This window comes from Rhinatrema bivittatum, chromosome 4 (genome assembly GCF_901001135.1).
Source record: "Rhinatrema bivittatum chromosome 4, aRhiBiv1.1, whole genome shotgun sequence".
NCBI classification, from domain to species: Eukaryota; Metazoa; Chordata; class Amphibia; order Gymnophiona; family Rhinatrematidae; genus Rhinatrema; species Rhinatrema bivittatum.
Genome location: NC_042618.1, coordinates 221,836,532 through 221,855,803, shown reverse-complemented (window position 1 = coordinate 221,855,803; position 19,272 = coordinate 221,836,532). Strand labels below are relative to the sequence as shown.

At 43.1% G+C, this 19,272-nt stretch overlaps 1 protein-coding gene across 5 annotated transcripts in view; it reads right to left on the bottom strand.

Annotated features, from left to right (window-relative positions):
* The window catches only part of APAF1 (apoptotic peptidase activating factor 1), a 223,331-nt gene that overhangs the window by 198,820 nt on the left and 5,239 nt on the right, over positions 1–19,272 (bottom strand). For all 5 annotated transcript variants that reach the window (XM_029599744.1, XM_029599743.1, XM_029599746.1 and 2 more), the window contains 5 exons: positions 14,120–14,292; positions 7,160–7,349; positions 5,653–5,850; positions 1,501–1,684; positions 258–370 (listed from right to left, as the gene is read on the bottom strand). In XM_029599744.1, the coding sequence (XP_029455604.1) occupies positions 258–370; positions 1,501–1,684; positions 5,653–5,850; positions 7,160–7,349; positions 14,120–14,257 (823 nt within the window). In that variant the 5' untranslated portion in view covers positions 14,258–14,292. The remainder of the gene's footprint in view (positions 1–257; positions 371–1,500; positions 1,685–5,652; positions 5,851–7,159; positions 7,350–14,119; positions 14,293–19,272) is intronic.

The window sequence follows — 19,272 nt, the reverse complement described above, 5'->3', positions numbered from 1 at the left end:
TTTTTTCACCATGGAAAAAAAATAGTGGAATTCAGCAAGCTGCAGTATCGAGTACTATGGCTTAAGTAAATAACCCCCTAAATTTGTACCTGAAGCAACAGAAGACAAGTGACTTGCTCAAAGTCACAAGAAGCATCAGCAGGAGAACAGAGATTTGAACTCTGACTTCCCCATTTCTCAGTCTGCTGCTTTAACCTTTAATCTACTCCTCCACTCCACTTTATCATTAATCAAAACAAAAGGAGGCCATTGCTTACCGGAAACAGCATCAGCCACGCTTTTGTCTCTGCTTGTAAGGAGAACGCGGCACTGAATATCAAATGCCTTTAAAACCCAGGAATCCCAAATGTCATCCAAGACCACAAGAGATCTAAATGTAAGGAATAATACAACACTTAAAACAGCTAGAATAAAACATTTCATCACTTCCTGATATTAAATTTAAGAATACTTTTTGAAATTTTAGATACAAGCTATGCATAAAATTGATTACAATATCTATGTCACCTCCAGGAAAGATTAACTACATCTGCAATAAAATGTATGAAATAGACTAAGAAAAAATATAGTTTCATATTAAAATTATGCAAATGTTCATTTAACATCATTAAAAAAGTCATTTTCTGATATTTCTTGTGTGTTCAGTTGGTGGATTGTGTCATTTTCAGGGGGGAAAGGGATATCAATGATTGGTGTTGGGAAGGGAGAGGGGGGACAGAGAATGGAGTTCAAAGGGAAGGAAATGGAGAGGGGATGTTAGGTAGGCGGGGAGAAAAAGGGCATTCTGGATCAGGAAATGGAGGGATGATTCACTCAACCCCACAGTTTCTCTGATTTCATTAATCACCCTGTAGAGCACCTCCAACCCCCTTGTTCTCTATCCCCACAAACCCCCTCTAATCCCCTTGCTCTCACCCTGCTGCTCCTCAAATCTTCTCATTCATTCTTGCCCGCAACATCTCTTCCCTCATGCTCGCATCCCACTTATTTGGGGGAAGAGTGGCAGTATAGCACCTTGGGCTGTGTCCTTCTGAACTGCTGCCCAGGCCTGGGGCGCTGCACTTTGAACTGTACTGCATCTTGTTTCAAAGCACAACACCCAGGTAGAAGGAGGACGACACAATTTGTGGCATCACGCTCCTCGCTCTCCTCAGAAGCTGGGATCACGGTATATGGGAAGAGAAATACAAGGGCTGCCAATGCTTTCGTTGCCACTGCTGTCACTCCGCCTCAATGAAACAGCTGAAGAGCTACACCAGGGACAGAGACGAAGGGCTGTGTGTTTGACACCCCTGTCCTAGAAAGTCATGAAAGTATGAAATGAGACAAGTAGCTGCTGGGCAAGCAAGGGTACAACTAAGGGAAAGACACAAAAGTCCATTTTCAACAGAAAAATTGAGTGAATAAAAAGGTAAAATAAAAGAAAGGCATCTGTAAATATGAAAATATTAATTTTTATCCCCCCTTAAATACCAACCCATTTTGATCTATTAATATTACCTTGGGTGTTTGTGCATTACCAAGAAACGAAGTCGATCTTTTGCCTCCTCTATGTTAAGTGGTGGCCTCTGCGTAAATTGTAAATCTTGGTTTAACCTAATGCAAAGATTCTGAATTTTCAACAAAAATCCTGCTTTGTCTTGTTTTCCAATGGATACCCAATGCACGCCCCCTGGAAAACAATCTATAAAATTAAAATGACATGAATTACAAAAAAAAACCAAACACACACTTATCACTAGTAGAGTGAGCAAGAGAGAGCCATGAGATAAAGGCTTTGAAACAAAAAAACCTGAAAATGAAAGGGGGAGGAGTTTCTTTAATTCACATCTGACAAAGAAATGAGTTAGTTATGGAAAACGCCTCTTTTCACCAGAGAAGAGAGTTCTAATAGCCTTATTGGTACTGGAGTAAACTGGAACCTTCATAGGTTTTGCTTTCTTTCCAAAGGTCCAATAAAAATAATGTTCTGGCACATGAGCTTTCAAGATCACATAGGTCTTCTTCAGATATATAGCTAATGAACAGTCATTCTGTTTTTATTCCTGTCTCAAATGAATGGCATATCTTTTCAAAATATGTTACATTTTCTCCCAGGGTAGGCATTTCATGCTTTTTGGATTTAATGGTAGGTATAAGACTGACCCTGGGATGTCATCAATCACAGTGAAAAGTGGAACACGCTTCAACATCTATCACATTCCACTGGACAGGGATGGTCTACTAGAGCAGCGCTTCTCAACCGGTGTGTCGCGACACACTAGTGTGTCGCCAAACACCGCCAGGTGTGTCACGTCTCCCGGTGTCCCACTGCCCCACTGTACTTTCCTTCTCCCTTTTTCCAGCCCCCGCGGTCCAATTGAAAGCTTCCTTTCTTCCTACCCCCACTGCCCAATGGAAAGCCTCCTTCATTTTGCCTTCCCCCGCGCAGGCCAATCGGAAGCCTCCTCCCTGCCACCTGCCAGTGGTAGTAGGAAGAAGGGAGGAAGCCTTTGATTGGCCGGTGAGGCAGGCATGGCACTGTCCGGGAGTGGGGTGGGAGGAATAGCAGTGTAGGACCCCGACGAAGCAAGGCCGCTACGGGAGCCCAGCCCCGTAGCGGTGAAGAGAAAACCCAACCCCAACGGTGCAAGGCCGCTACGGGAGCCCAGCCCCGTAGCGGTGAAGAGAAAACCCAACCCCGACGGTGCAAGGCCGCTACGGGAGCCCAGCCCCGTAGCGGTGAAGAGAAAACCCAACTCCGACGGTGCAAGGCCGCTACGGGAGCCCAGCCCCGTAGCGGTGAAGAGGAAAACCCGACCCCTAGCGACGAAGAGGAAACCCGACCTCTGACTGAGGCGCCCATCCCTGTGGCGCCGAAAAAAGAAGGCCCGCCGGATTAAAGCCACGGCGGAACCGGAGCCTATCCCTGCAATGAAGGAAGAAGTTATTTTTGGTGAGAGCTGGTGTGTCTGTGGGTGTGAATGGGTGCCTGGGTGAGAGCTTGTGTCTGAGGGTGTGAATGAATGCCTGGGTGAGAGCTTGTGTCTATGGGTGTGATTGGATGCCTGGGTGACAGCTTGTGTCTGAGGGTGTGAATGAATGCCTGGGTGAGAGCTTGTGTCTGTGGGTGTGAATGGATGTCTGGGTGAGAGCTTGTGTCTGAGGGTGTGAATGGATGCCTGGGTGAAAGCTTGTGTCTGTGGGTGTGAATGGATGCCTGGGTGAGAGCTTGTGTCTGTGGGTGTGAATGGATGCCTGGGTGAGAGCTTGTGTCTGTGGGTGTGAATGGGTGCCTGGGTGAGAGCTTGTGTCTGTGGGTGTGAATGGGTGCCTGGGTGAGAGCTTGTGTCTGTGGGTGTGAATGGATGTCTGGGTGAAAGCTTGTGTCTGAGGGTGTGAATGGATGTCTGGGTGAAAGCTTGTGTCTGTGGGTGTGAATGGGTGCCTGGGTGAGAGCTTGTGTCTGTGGGTGTGAATGGGTGCCTGGGTGAGAGCTTGTGTCTGAGGGTGTGAATGGGTGCCTGGGTGAGAGCTTGTGTCTGAGGGTGTGAATGGGTGCCTGGGGGAGAGCTTGTGTCGGAGGGTGTGAATGGGTACTTGGGGGAGAGCTTGTGTCTGTGGGTGTGAATGGGTACCTGGGTGAGAGCGTGTGTCATTGGGTGTGAATGGGTGCTTGGGTGAGAGCTTGTGTGTAGGGGTGTGAACGGAAGCCTGGGTGAGAGCTGGTGTGAATGGGTGTAAGAGCTTTTGTGTGTGATTGAGAGCTTGTATATAAGAGAACATGAGTGTGATTGAGAGAGCGAGACTGGTCAGGGAGGTGATGTGTTTCTGTGTGAGAGAGAGAAACTGGTCAGGAAGATGACTGGTGTGAAAGAGACCGAGACTGGTCGTGGGGTCTATTTGGGGGTGTGTGTGTTGTGAGTGACTGGTTGTGGGTGCTAAGGAAGAAGATTGAGGACAGAGCTTCAGCAGCCCTTGCTGCTTCTGGTTAGTGCTATTGGCCTGGAAGGGAAAGGAGTAGGAGAGTTGCTGGAGAAGGTAAGTAAAGGTGGCTTTTTAAATTTATTTTTCTTGATTGACTGCCATTTTAATTATTGGGTATTATGCGATGTCTGCTGTTTTGAAATATTTTATTGATATTTGGACATGTTTTAATAATTTTTATGAGTATTTAATTGAATATTATTCTGTTCAGCAGCTGCTTTGTAACATTTTTGTTATAACTTTACAATGATTTCTGTGTGGGGCTCTGTAGCAGCTTGGCTTATTCTGTTTTCCCAATAGGAAATGTTTTAGTGTTTAGGGCCTGGTTTAATAGTTGTATTTCTTAGATAGGGTTGTTACTGTTTGCGTGTGTTCCGTAATACAGGTGTAACTTTGTGCAGGTTAGTTTGTGTGCATTATTGCAAATCCTGAGTCTGTTAGGTGCTATATTTCTCTTTCCATTTCTCCAGGTTCGCACTGTATGCAGAGTGGCTTTTTTGGTTTTCCGTTCCAGTTTGTCTCCATATTTATAATTTGTGTTTTTTCTGTACTTGGTGAAGGTCAGTTCTGGGTGTGTGACCAAAGTGAGGTGTTTTACTAGCATGTAGGCATTTGTATCAATCTTATTTGATGTGTTTTCTCAATAGGATATGCATTAGTGGTAAATTACTGTCTTTTCATAAGGAAGGCTATTGTGCCTGGTAGTAAAGGGAGTTTGTTTTGCTTTTACTGAGATGTCATCAGAACCAGAATATCTTTTTTTTGTATGGTGAGTTGTACGGGTTATGCCCTAGATCTGCTCTGCACTCATTGCTGAGGGTTGAGGGGAGTCCTGTGGATGCAGAGTGCATGTTTACACTTAGCCCCGTGATGGTCACATGTTCAGTGTGTCACGCATATGAGAACCATTTGTCAGGTGTGTCCCGGCCAAAAAAAGGTTGAGAACCACTGTACTAGAGCACCGTTCTCCAATTCTAAAGCTCACCATACGGTTCTTAAACAAAAAATAATCATGCAATGGCTCCAGAAATATATTTAGTGATTGCTCAAAAAGATATTCTTTTTTTTTTTAAGAATGTTATCAAACTTACTTACATGGTATAAATATAATAGATTTTAGAGACAGAAAGCATTGTTTTGCACTGCCTGCATGGGAGACAATCTTTTGACCAATACATTCAGAAAGTACAAAGTAGATTTTGTATTTTTAACTGCATTCCCAATTATGAATATTTACTTTTATAATTTTATTTTTTTTTTAAGAGCACTATAGTTGGTCCAGCAGATTTCTCCTGTTCCTTCAGGCTTCCAAGTCTATCACAACCAACCTTTGTTGGACTACAAGGCCAGAAAGCTTCATTCATAATACCCTAGGATTTCCCCCCCTATTTATACCCTTTTTCAAATCACTTGGCCCAGTCATTGCAATGACAATGCTTGGCCAGGGACCATGTTCCAGGGCTCCTTCGGCCCAGGGAATGGAAGATCTGACTCAGGAACTGAATCCAGGAGCTTCTAAGCCCTGCTACTGAGCTATGGGTTGGTCCTTGTTGATAATTGCTACAATAGGCAGACAAGATATTTATTTTTTTCCTCTTAAAGAAATGCAAACTGCAACGTAAATTTCTAAAACCAAATATGACATACTTGAAATCAGCAGAGGACAAAACCAGTTAAGGAGCTTACCTTCTAAAAGACGGTGGTCTCGGAGTGCTTCTGCTGCTAATACAGACTTTCCGCAGCCTGCCATGCCATGAATTGTGACCCACCCTGATTCCTTTCTCAAGAAGTACAGTTTCTGTTGAATGGCTTTTACCAGTTCAGGCCGGGCCACACAGACAACAGGTCTCTGTGGAACTCCACCTTCACAAAGCATCGTTTTAACTAAATTTTTAAACAAAATGACAAATACAGCAATCAAACGTCTAGATCTATGCATACAATTTCACACTTCATATAAAATATTTTAAAAGAAACAAGCATTTTACATGTAAAATGAAACTTGCTATTGAGAAACACTTTTTCTGGTCTATGGCAAGACGCCACACAGAAATTGAAATCTTGCATATGGTACTGGTAGAATCAGTCCTCTTGGTGGGAACAATGTTTTTACACTCCCTGTCCCAAATTTCCAGCTCCATATGCATCTTCTGGTCATCTTTCAGTATTACTGCAGTCTCTGAGATGACTGTCAGGCCTCTCAGTCATAGGCTGAGAACCTGTAAATAGCTATGGCTTTGCAAGGAAGGAAAGGAAACATGGGATAACACAAGACTAGCAGGCCGATGCAATAAGAGGTGCGGGAGAGCCGGCGCTCCAAGTCGAGCGCCCACTCTCCTGATGCACGCCCAGGCACCTCTCCTGAGCGCACGATTTTGTATTCAAATGAGGCTGCGCAAGGAGGCGCTAGGCGTTAATTTCTGAGAGTAAACTGTGCGGCTTGGCCGCACATTTTACTTTCAGTATTCCGGGCGAATAACTAATAGGCTCATCGACATGCATCTGCATGTGATGAGCGCTATTAGTTTCAGGGGATTGGCTGCACGTTTTCCACATGCTATTACCCCTTACAGCATAAGGCGTAATAGAAGCACGTCGAAAAGGCACGTCCAAACGGGTGTTAAACAGTGCGCTCGGCTGAGCGCACCATACCGTATCAGTCTGTAAGGAAACTAAAGGGAGATTCATGACACTCTCTTCAGTCAGTCATATACCCAGATTCCCCGGCACAGATTCTGGCCAGAGAGAGAGAGAGTTAATGAAAAACATATAGACTGTATGATCTTTGAAGCAGAGTTCCTCAATCCTCTGTGCCCATTTCTCTATTAATTGTTTTCTACATTATAAACCTAATATATTTTATATAACTCATGTTTTACTTAGCGTCAAGTGCAAAATACAAAGCACATTAATGAAGTTTTATAAATAATAAAAACATAGGGTTTAGAAAAGCTGCTAAGTCTAGTGAAAGGCTCAAACAATTGCTGTTGTCATACAGTATAATGGTATCAGGTGAAACAAAAAGTTCTGCATTACAGCAGCTAGGGAGAAAGAGACACTTGGTAGGGTCATCAGCACCTTAAGTCCCCAGATCTAGCACAGGATCCCAAATCAGGAGCCTCTAACGCCAAGAAGTTTATTTCAGTAGTGATTAAAATGTAACACAAATACATAAATCTCTGGACCTGCTCACCATATGAGGTAATGCCATCTCCAGTCTTGTTTTCGTTGTAAGGTGAGAGAGCAGGAATGCCATCTTGAAGAAGAGCAGCGAGATCTTTATATCCTTCATTAACCAGTGCGTTATAAAAGGATATGTAGGAGTGATTGTCCTTTTCAAGGAGTATTTGAAGAAGAACAGCTGCTCTCTTGGTCTGAGAAGTCTAAAACAAAAACACACAACTGTTAATTACTGTAATCTGATTAAAAATGAGCATCAGACTCCATGTTTTCTCTGATCCACATTATATAAAAGATAGCAACTATTACTATTTTGTTATCATATCAAGTCTGTTTGACTTTGGCAGGTTACTTTAGTTTACTGTGCTTCAGATCATCCAAATGTCATTCTGCACTAAGTAACAATAATATTCTTCTGTCACTCCTTTGGACACTATAATGCAATTCAAAATGTGCTGTCAAGCCATTCACTCTTGGGTTTTCTTTATGTTTCATTTTAAAGAAAATCGGGATATTATTTATATGAAAAGCATGGTTTATAAAAGCAAATCATTAGGGGTCAACTGATGCAGAGAGGCAGGGAGTACGTGTTTCCTGAAGCTCCGGGTGCCTTCCCTCGGGAACCAATAACATCTGAATCGCAATCTCTCCTTTTTTAACTGACTCAACTCCTCAGTGGTGGCTACATTTCATACTAGGAAAGAGGCGCACCATGGATGTATGTCCATCCGTTTGAATAAAAAGGAAAAGGAGAAACCAAGTGCGATAGAGGGGAAAATGGCCGCTGTATCGGAATCTGCCTCAACGGGAATGCTCAATGCAGCTGCTGTAGCGGATCTTACCTCCGCATTTGCAGCAGCCTTAGTGTCTCCATTTGATGATCTCTCCTCGCAAATCGCAGAACTTAAAAGCTCCCTGTTTGAATCTCACATGCGCATGGAAATCATAGAAGGCTGGGTAGGCCTAGTGAAAGACGACATGCTTGCAATGACCGCTAAAAGTGGACAAACTTGAAAAATTGGTCACAGTACATAAAACTAAGATTGATGACTTAGAGAACTGGTCCCGAAGGTCTAACCTGCATTTTGTAGGTTTTGTTCTATCTCTGATGGGAAGCTTCAGGAGATCTTTGAAAAATGGCTGCCTGGCGGAACTAGGCCTGGCCGACCTCAATAATCGCCTGCGGATTGAGCAAGTACATCATGTGGTGCCGATTTCAGTGGACAAATCGAGACCATGAATAGTCCTCGCAAAGATCTTACTCTGCACATAAAGTACGCATCCTGCAGGCGTATCGCAAGTGCAAGGACCTCGCATACGAAGGACATCACATAGTGATCTTTCAGGAATTCTCGGCACAGGTCTTGGCCCTGCACCAAAAATTTGGGTCAATTTGTGCTACGCTCGTGAAGAGCCAGCTAAGATTCACTTTGATCTATCCTGCTAAACTGAAGGTCTGGACTGAGCAGGGGATCCGCTGGTACGAATCTGTGCAAGCAGCTAAAGATTTTCTGAAATCTTCGCTGCAATCAGAAGATGAAATGGCTGATCCTTGACTTCACTTAACTGCGCCTGGGGCTCAAGCGGTTTTCATATTTTCCAGTCTTGCTGGATAAGCTTGATTTGGTTTGTTGTCTTTTTGAGATGAAGTAACTGTATTTATCAGTTTTCAGTTGCAGAGCCTAAACCGTATGTCAGGACATGCTAGTTGACCGTGGCTCAATTTGCTGATGTGCCGGAGACATCAGTTTTGCATGTAATATCTACCCTGGCTTACTCTACTGAATATGGCTTCTGATATGATGCTTCTTTTGACCATGTTGAAATCTAATAAACTGTGTCACAATTGGGTCATTTATTTCTCTGTAGTAATGTGCATAACTTCAGTTGTTTTATTCCCATGCTTTCTGTATTGCAGCAATTACTAGGGCTGATACCACTATTACACTATTACTGTGTTCCTTATATGATATGGGCACAGCGGATAATTTGCGGTGAATGTTATTCCCCTCTTGGTCTCTCCCTATTACATTTTTTTTTCTTTAAGAAATTTGAGGGCAGGCACCCCAATGCATCAATGAACATCACACTCTCTGATGACAGAGAGTACCAAGATGTTAAGTTTCTTGGATGAAAAGAAGATGGAGTTCTTGAGGGGTAGGGAAGGGGGTTGGGTGAAGTGTGAGGTGGGGGCTTCCAAAGCTATATGTGTCAGAGGGTATGGGAAATGCGGCCGAGGCTCCTATCATTTTGAATGTCCCTTTCTCAGGGGCATCTCAGGGTACAGAACCATGTAAGGGGAGGTCTTTCTCTGTCTTCTAGTGGGGATAGTTTTCTATTCATAGATTTTTCTCATGGCATCTATGGGGAGTTCGGTTAAATTTATCACGTGGAAAGTGGTGGGCTTGGGTACCCCAGTGAAACGAGGGAAGGTGATCTCTTACCTCATCAGACTACGGGGAAACTCATGCCCCCCTCGGAGAATCTTAAACTTAAAAAATGGGGTATTAATCGGGTTTTTGCGGCTTTGGGAATTTCCCACAGTCGGGGGTGGCCATTTTGATTCATAAATCCATTTCTTTTCAGTTGCAATCCTCACTAATCGACCCTAACAGCCATTGTGTTACTGTGCGAGGCTTGTTATTTGGGAAACCATTGATAATGGGTTCAATTTATGGTCCCAATCAGTATGTTCATGCGGTTTTGTTTTTTTTTTTTTTTTTACAGAACTTGTCGCTCACAATCTTGCCTTGGTCCCCCGTAATCCTGTGCGGGGATTTTAATTGTGTGGCAAACCCATATCTGGACAGACAGACCATGAGAGGGAGTCATATATTGGCAGAGTCCAAAGGAATTTCTTTTTTTGTGCAATACCCTGCGACTGATAGATACCTGTAAAATGTTACATCCCGGCACCACAGATTTCACCCATTATGTCCGTGCCAGTGATTCTAAGTCTAGGCTAGATTGTGTGTTGATTTCCGAATCTTTATTTTCCCAGTTATATGGGGCAGAGATTGAATCCCTGGTGATCTTGGACCATTGTCCAGTATCTTGTGTTTTTAGGGGGTTGAATACCAGAGTGGATTTTTATACCTGGAAAATGCCTCATTGGCTTGTGCAAGACAAAGCTTTTGCAAAATATTTGCTCTCACAATGGCAGGAATTTGAGCGGCATAATGCCCTACATAAGGAGGAGTCCATTTTGTTTAGGGAAACTGCAAAGGTGGTTCTTCAGGGAGGACATAATTAGTTATGGTATAGCTAAGAAGCAGGAGTTGGATAGGGATATCCTGGCACTTACCAAACAATTGAATGGCTTAAAAAGGCGACTTAAGTTCTTTTCCATTCGTAAAGTAGTAAATGATAGCTTATACAAGAGAGCAACCTTCTCTCTTTGCTGTCCTTGAAGCACAAACTGTTCTTATATGGAAACCGACCCGGGAAACTATTTGCATCTTTGGTTAGAAGAGATCACAAATCTGCTTTTGTTGCCAGTTTCCACACCAAACAGGAAACTTTGGACACCACGAATCAGGACATTAGTGCGCTCTTTCGGGAATATTATGAATCCTTGTATACAGCAGACAAGGGGAATATTTCAGATAGGAACACATTTTCGGAAAGGGTTAGGATTCCCTCTTTAACCCCATCGCAATTGGAATTTCTAAATAGTCTTATCAAAGAAGCAGAAATTATGTCTGTAATTCAAGCTTTACCTAATTTTAAAGCACCAAGGCCTGATGGATTGACAGCATATTTTTACAAGATACTGGCAACCTCGGTGCTTGACAGTCTGAAGAATTTGTTTGTCACAATGATTCAGACGGGTGCAATGCCAGAAACTTTACGAATGGCACACTCAGTCGTTCTTCCCAAACAGGGGTGGGATCCACAACTGGCATCTTCCTATCACATTATTTCCCTCTTACATGCTGATATAAAAATGTATGCAAAATTATTGGCTAATAGACTAGCAGACATAATGCCTTGTCTGATATCTCCCGGCCAGGTGGGATTTGTCAAGAGCCACCGCTCTAGTATTAATATAAGAAGGCTTCTAGTACTACTGGATCTTCGTAAGCGGGGCTCCTTTACAGATCCTGCCCTGATGGGATTTGACGCGGAAAAGGCCTTTGATAGGGTCTCATGGGACTTTCTACAATGTGTTTTGGGTTTATTTGGATTTTCGGGTTTTATAGCTCAAGCAATTGTGTGCTATACAGTAATCCAATGGCAAAAATTTGGATAAATGATATTTTTAGACCCAGAGGGGCCAGACAGGTTGACCTCTGTCTCCTTTATTATTTATTTTGACTCTAGATCCCCTGGTGGCGATGGTGAATGGCGTGTGCTCCAGGAACATGTCGTTTATCAAGGTGTACCTCTTCTGACCCCATTTATGTTTGCAGATGAAATCCTTTTGTTTATCCCCCCGAGCGAAATGCTTGCTCCCAAAGGTGTTAGATATTTTTCAGGAATACGGAATATTCTCCGATCTTAAGTTAAATCTGAAAAAATCTGAAGTCCTAGACACTTTGGGGCATTTGAATGAGGACTGGGGATCACTTCCTTTGAGGTGGGAAACGACCCACATAAAGTACTTAGGAGTCTATATTCACAAGGATCCCACTGAGTGGTATCACGTTAACATCCCTAGTATCCTTCGGGAATTTAGACGCTGTACTTTGAGCTGGATGAACTTTCCACTTTCCTTAATGGGGAAGATAGCATTGCTTAAAATGTCTCTTATCCCTAAACTATTATATCCCCTGCAAATGTTACCGCTAATATTGTCTAATAGGGATCTGAAGACTTTATTGCGAATTTGCTCCAGGTTTGTTTGGCGTAGTCGTAGGGCTAGAGTGCCTAGTGAGAGACAGATGATGCCAAACTAGGAGTCTGGGGATTTCCTAAAATCCATTAATATAATTTAGCTTGCTCCTTTTGAGCTGTGGGCAATTGGATATTTGGTGGGTGATTCTTTTGTAGATGCTGCTGTGAAAGCTAGTTTAGTTCACCCGTATAGCTTAAGTTTTTTACTACATACAGGAGTTGAAGATGTCCCCGGTTCTATAGCTAATAATACACTCATTCAATACATGTAATATGGGTGGCTTACACTGTGGAAATTGCTATTTTTGCCAGAGAAATTTACTCCTTGCTTGCCGATCTGCAGGAATCCGCGGTTCCCTGCGAGTGAGGCAAATTCATTTTTCACCCATCTGTCCCAATCAGGGCAAGACAAATTTAATGACTTTATTGATTACCAGAACAGAAAGATATTCTCTTTTTAGTATTGTCAAGAAAATTTTAATTTTCAAATGAAAGCTATTTTGTATTATCCCCAATTACATAGCTTTAGCTATAAACAAATTAATCTCACTTCTCTTTCTCCCTCTTTGAGTCCTCTTCAGAGATTACTTGGCCTTTATAAGGGGGGTAAAGAATCCTTAGCAAATTTATATAAGTACCTACACTCCATTACCAAATATCATACATTGTCTACCTTAGCTTTGGTGTGGAACGAAGACTTGGGGACAGATCTGGAAGGGGATGATTTATTTGACAGGGAGATGAGGGAATTTTTCCATGATAAGATGCAAATATCAGTCCCAGAGAAGGCATCTGTATGTGTCTTAGGAGTAATGTCGTAAAATGCCCTTGGTACTGATTGTGAGGCTGCGCTTCTGGCAAAGGGGCTTTGTATTGTGAGGAGGTGCATATTGACCAGATGAGTTAAGGGTGACACTCACACGATCTCCTTCTGGCATGCTGAGAAGCTGGTGCATGGGAGTCGGTGGAAAGAGGAGCCAGCGATTTCCTATATTTGGGGTGTGTTTATCACACAATTACCTCCTTCTCTTATGGCTCACTTCCCCCTAGCTCACAGATCAGCCTCCTTAAAAGATTCTTCTAACCATGTTCTTACAGCGATAACTCCAGTGTAAAGGAATGTCTTTAATGCTCTCTCTTATACCTATATACCAGTTGTTTAGCTTTGAAGCAGGATGGGTGGGCAGGGAGGGATCTTGCGGAGTGGTAACGTTTTGCTGTGATTGTAATTTTTTTTTTTTTTTTAATCTTTCTCTATCTGCATTTAGGGAGGGCAATGGTCGGTGTTTTTCTAACATTTTTCATGCCACTATGCTTTGTAAGAACCTGGTTTGTTTGTATTGCTATGCATATTTGGTTATATAAAATGAATAAAGATATCATACAAAAAAAAAAAAAAAAGCAAATCATTAGCCAACCAGTTTTACTCAATGGTGAAAATTGTCTATATGTAGTGGTTTCATTCATACATAATGGCTCCAATAAGGAAAGGCAATAAAAAAAAATTGCTTTCATGGACATATACAATGGCAACTTCATTGTTAATTCTTCAGTGCCAAATGATTTTATGTTTGATAAATGACAAAGACTGACAAGGTATCAAGAGGTTGAGTGCAGATCTCAAGTTCCAAAAGGAACAAGAAGTGAGGCAGAACTCACCAGTTTGATGGCATGCACATCTTTTACTGAACAAAACATTTTAGGCTTGGAAGAACCACAATTAAAACTGCAATTTTATCTAAACGTGAACAAGCAAATGATATGCTTTTCCTTCCTAGAATCACTAATAACCATTAAGCTCAATGTAAATGTACTCTACTTTGAACATTTTCAACAGCGTATGGTTTGATGATAAATTGTTGCCACTGTCTATTTGCTACACATTAACAGAACGAAAATCTTTATTATACTCTAAATCCTGTACAGGTTTTCAACTAGTAACAGAGGAGATGACAGCAGATGAAGACCAACTGACCCATCTAGTCTGGCCAATTATTTTGGTGACTGTAGAGCTACTGCTCTCCTCTTCAACGAGCAGCCCTATATTCTTTCTCCAAATACATCTGTGTGCTCTCTCCACCGTCACTAGTTGGGCTCTTAATCCCAATGAACAATCTGAAGAACTGGATCCATTTACCTCTGTTTTAATTCTGTCTTCTTCCTGTAATGTTAGTACTTCATCATTTATCATGTGATCCACGATATAAGAGGTTTTGATGTCTCTTTCCAAAGCTGCTCGGTGCCGAAGCAGGTAACTTCGAGCGCTCTCATCCATTTCTCTTCAAGAATACTTTGCAAACAGGACATATGCTGAACAAGACATTACAAACACCAAGGTCAAAGTCCTCATTTTACTTATCTTGCCAAGAGTTTGGTTAACATGTAAAGTGGTCAGCCTCCCCTAGTCTAAGTTTTTTTTTACCAAACCAAATCCTGAATTAGCAAACTTTAAATGATTCCATGTATTTACTGTGCAAAAGATTTAGGTAATTTTCTTAATTTGTGTATGGAGTTTTCTTTTTTGTTACAAGTCAGATTAGAAACCCATATCTTTCAAAGTGACAGAACTTGATAATCAGTGTGAATTACATGATATCTATAAATCGTTTCATATAATCTGTCAAGAGACGGTTATTTGTATTCACTAAGAGCTGGTGATTTCAGTCTGTCAGCTAACTTATAAAATCTTCATTCTGGAAATTAACTATTTATAGAGTTCATACCACATCTCCAGTTATTTTCCTTTATTTGGCTCACTGTTTCTATACACGTATTTTGTGTGAATTACGGAGAAAGTACTACTTACCAATTAATTTCCTTAGTACAGATAGGTGAATCCAAAACCAGTGGGTTATGCACCTCTACCAGCAGATGGAGACAGAGCAAAGCAGACATCACAGAACATATATATATATATATATATATATATATATATATATATATATATATATATATATATATATAGATAGATAGATAGATAGATAGAATCACTGCAGTGACATCAGCCTGCCAGTATTCTCTGCAAAAGCCAACTGTGGACAAACTAGCAAAACTTGTTTATTAACAGATAAACCATTCCAGCACTCAGTCAACAGGAAAACATTGAGCTCAGGAAAAATGGAATAACACTATTCTAGAGACTGGATTGACACTTACACAGCGTGGCTGTGTGTACTTACCAGGTACACACAGCCACGCAGCAGGACCATAGCACAACCATTCAGTAGCCAAGGGTGGGAAGCTGGATTCACCTGTCTGTACTAAGGAAAAGGAAATTATCAGGTAAGGAGTAATTTCTCTTTTTTTGACATTGAGACAGGTGAATCCAAAACCAGTGGGATGTACTAAAGCTACTCCCGAACAGGGCAGGAGGCTGCCCACGAGCCAGTCAAAAATGCACATGCAAAGGCTGCATCCTCCCAGGCCTGCACATCGAGGCAATAATGCCTGGAAAGGTGTGTAAGGAGGACCACGTCACACTCAGCAAACGTCAAAGGGAGACAACAATCTGATTTTCCATGACATTGCCCAAGCCCTAGTGGAATGAGCCCTAACCTGACTAGGCAATGGCTATTTATCATCCACATAAGCAGCAGTGACTACCTCCTTAATCCAGTGGGCTACTGTAGCCCACAATGCCGGCTCACCCTGTTTACTACCACCATGGAGACTAAACAGCTGGTCCGTCTTTCTGAGAGGTTCAGAAACCTCTAAATACTTCAAGATATGCCTTTTGACATCCAAGGGCCGAAACAAGTGATACTCCTCTGCATCTCTTGCCCTATCCAGAGACAGCAGAGAAACAGACTGATTCAAGTGAAAATCCAAAACCACTTTTGGCAAAAAGAAACAAACAGTACACAGCTGTATCACCCCTGAAGTCACTCATAGAAACAGCTCCCGGCAAGACAAGGCATGTAGTTCGAATACTCAACATGCAGAACAAATTGCCAAAAGAAACATCATTTTTAAGATCAGTAACCTCAAGGAAAGGTTCTGCATCAGCCTAAAATAGGGCCAAAAAAATCAGATACTACATTAAGAGTCCACAAGGGACCGATAACCGCAAGGGAGGACAAAGATGCTTCACTCCTTTCAAAAAACGGGCCACATCTGGATGAGCAGACAAGGGCCCACCATTCACTTGACCTCGGAAACAGGCAAGAGCCGCCACCTGTACCTTTAAGGAATTAAGGGCCAACCCTTTACTCAATCCATCCTGCAAAAATTACAAAATGAGCGGAATCTTAACCGAACACGGAAGAACCCTTCAATTTTCCACCAAACCTCAAAAGCCAAAAATGGACATAGGCTAAGGAAGTGGAGAACTTTCTTGCTCCTAGCAAGGTGGCAATTACTGCAGTAGAACATCCATGCTACAGCAACCAAGCCCTCTAAAGGGCCATACCATAAGACAAAATCGATTTGGATCTTCATGAAGAACAGGCCCCTGGCCATACAAATTCCTTTGCGCCAGAAACCGGAGGGGAGAGTCCACCAGAAGCCTTTGCAGATCTGCATACCAAGGTCTCCTGGGACAATCTGGGACCAGCAGAAACACCATCCCCCTGTGACTCTCGACCCTCCGAACCATTCTGCCCAACATGGGCCAGGAGGGAAAAGCATACAGCAGCTTGCCCTCTGGCCATTTATTTTATTTATTTATTTAAAAACTTTTCTATACCGTCGTTACGTTAAATAACCATCATAACGGTTTACAGAAGGGCACGATAATGAAAAATGGGTGGTATAGCTAACAAATTAATCATGTGTCATTGTGGTATGGTAACAATTTAAAATCTGGTAATCGAAAAAACGGGGACTCACCCCACTTATTAGCCATTTTCTCCAGCTCAGTCCCAAATGAGAGCGAGCCTTTAAAGTATAACTTCATAAGGTTAGACTTCGAGGTTATACGTTCGACCAATTTCTCAGCCATAGCTGACGCCTAGCAGCTATTACGGAAGCCACCCTTCTGGCCAAAATGTGAACCAAATCACAGTCCACATCTGCCAAAAAGACAGCTGTTTGTTATATCACTGCCCTGGAATCTACACCAGATTCATCAATCTCCTATGAGAGCAATAAACAAGAGCGAGCCATCAGGGAACAACAGGAAGCTATCTGCAAATTCATTGCCATTCCTTCAAAGGCCTGTTTAAGGATAGCCTCAATTCTCCTATGCTGTGCTCCTTCAAGGTCACTCCCCCTTCTACAGGAATAGTCATCCGCTTGGTAACAGCACACAAAAGTGCATCCACCTTCGGAAAACATAATTGCTCGCTCGCAACTGGAACCAGGGGGTACAATCCTTCCAAGACTTGTCCCCATTTAAAATTAGCTTCTGGGGCACCCCATTCAAGATCAATGAATTCTTGGGTGGCCTCCATAATAGGGAAGAAGCACGAGACTTTACGCAAGGAAATCAAAATGTGATCTTTCTTTGGCTCAGACATGCATTCGGCCCCAGGTACTCCCAGCATCTTCAATGTCTGAGAAATCAGAGCTGGTAACTCATCTCTATGAAATAAACTTCAACATAGTTCTATACGGCTCCAATCCCAGAGGAATTTCCCCATCCTCCAGGGTGTAAGGTTCAGTCTCATCGTTCATGCTATCTGGGTCTCTATCGAGAACGCTGGCTCCTGGCATTCCCTGACGCTTACCCGCACCACTAGGCCTGTGGGATTTCACCACTTGCGATCCTGACTTAAAATTGGTCAGGGCTGGGGACTGCACCTGACGGAAGGAGTGCAGTCCCCTGAAAAAATTCTACCCATGCCAAAACCAGGGGGCAACTGTCCTGCGCTCACTAAACTACCTTCCCCCGCTGATGAACCAATTAGGGCAGCTCCAAAATCAGGCGACCCTTCTGGCGGCTCTTTTTCCATTCCCACACCAGGCTGGGAAGAATTAAGCTTAGTAAAATCAGGAGGAGGTAATTCTCCTGTATGCTGACACAAATTCAAGTGAACGCCAGGTTGGGATGTCCGAATATGACAAGAAACACTTAGGGCAAGATGCTTAGGTTTCTTCGCTATGGGCACCATCAGTTTGCCAATATGCCCTAGCAAGTATCTGACAATTGTGCACCCAAAAAAATTAGGAGCTCACAGATAAGGCGCACAATACTATGCCTATATAACTGCCCAATCTGAGCTCCCTCAGGACTCTCAGATAATGCACAAAATAGTGCGTGCGTGTGAGTAAAAAGGCACATGCATGCACAAATGGGTGCTCTGGTAGGGCAGTCTGTTGCACCAAAAAAGTGTGAAAACGTCACTGGGGCCTACCTCGCGGTGAACCATACGAGCCTTGGAGCAGGGCCTAGTTGTAAGGGCTGCTCAAACCGCCAGGCTGTCCGCATCCCCGGAACACCACCAGAAGCGGGAACAACAGTCGCATTACACACCAAGCACAGAGACCAGGAAGTAGGAAGGAATACCTACTCAACTCCCCTTCTCTGTGTCTTTTTTTTTTTTTTTATAAATTACTCACCTGAGCTCAGCCCATCCTGACTAAGTACAAGGTCGGTCTCCAGCTGCGGTGGGAGAGATTAAAACCATCACCGCTGCTCTCGGCTTCCTGCGCCCGCTTGCCTTTAAGCTGTTTTTTTGGGGGGTTTTTTTTTTTTTTACAGCTAATTCCTGCCAGTTGAAAAACCAGCTACTGGACCAAGGCCCTCATCTGAGGGACTATGGAAATCACTTCAGGAATTCTCAACTGATGGAAGGACCATAAGGTATCACCACAGGAGAGTGGGGCAAATTAAATTTCCTTCTTCTTTTCTCCTTCTAAAACTTAGGCAATCCCCAGTAGGGAGGTGCAAGTCCACCATCTGCTGGATACGGAGAATACTGGTGGCTATCATTACAGGGGTATATATATATACTAGAGATGTGAATCGTGTCCTCGATCGTCTTAACGATCGATTTCGGCTGGGAGGGGGAGGGAATCGTATTGTTGCCGTTTGGGGGGGTAAAATATCGTGAAAAATCGAAAAAACGTAAAATCGCAAAACCGGCACATTAAAACCCCCTAAAACCCACCCCCGACCCTTTAAATTAAATCCCCCACCCTCTCGAACCCCCCCCTAAATGACTTAAATAACCTGCGGGTCCAGCGGCGGTCCGGAACGGCAGCGGTCCGGAACGGGCTCCTGCTACTGAATCTTGTTGTCTTCAGCCGGCGCCATTTTCCAAAATGGCGCCGAAAAAATGGCGGCGGCCATAGACGAACACGATTGGACGGCAGGAGGTCCTTCCGGACCCCCGCTGGACTTTTGGCAAG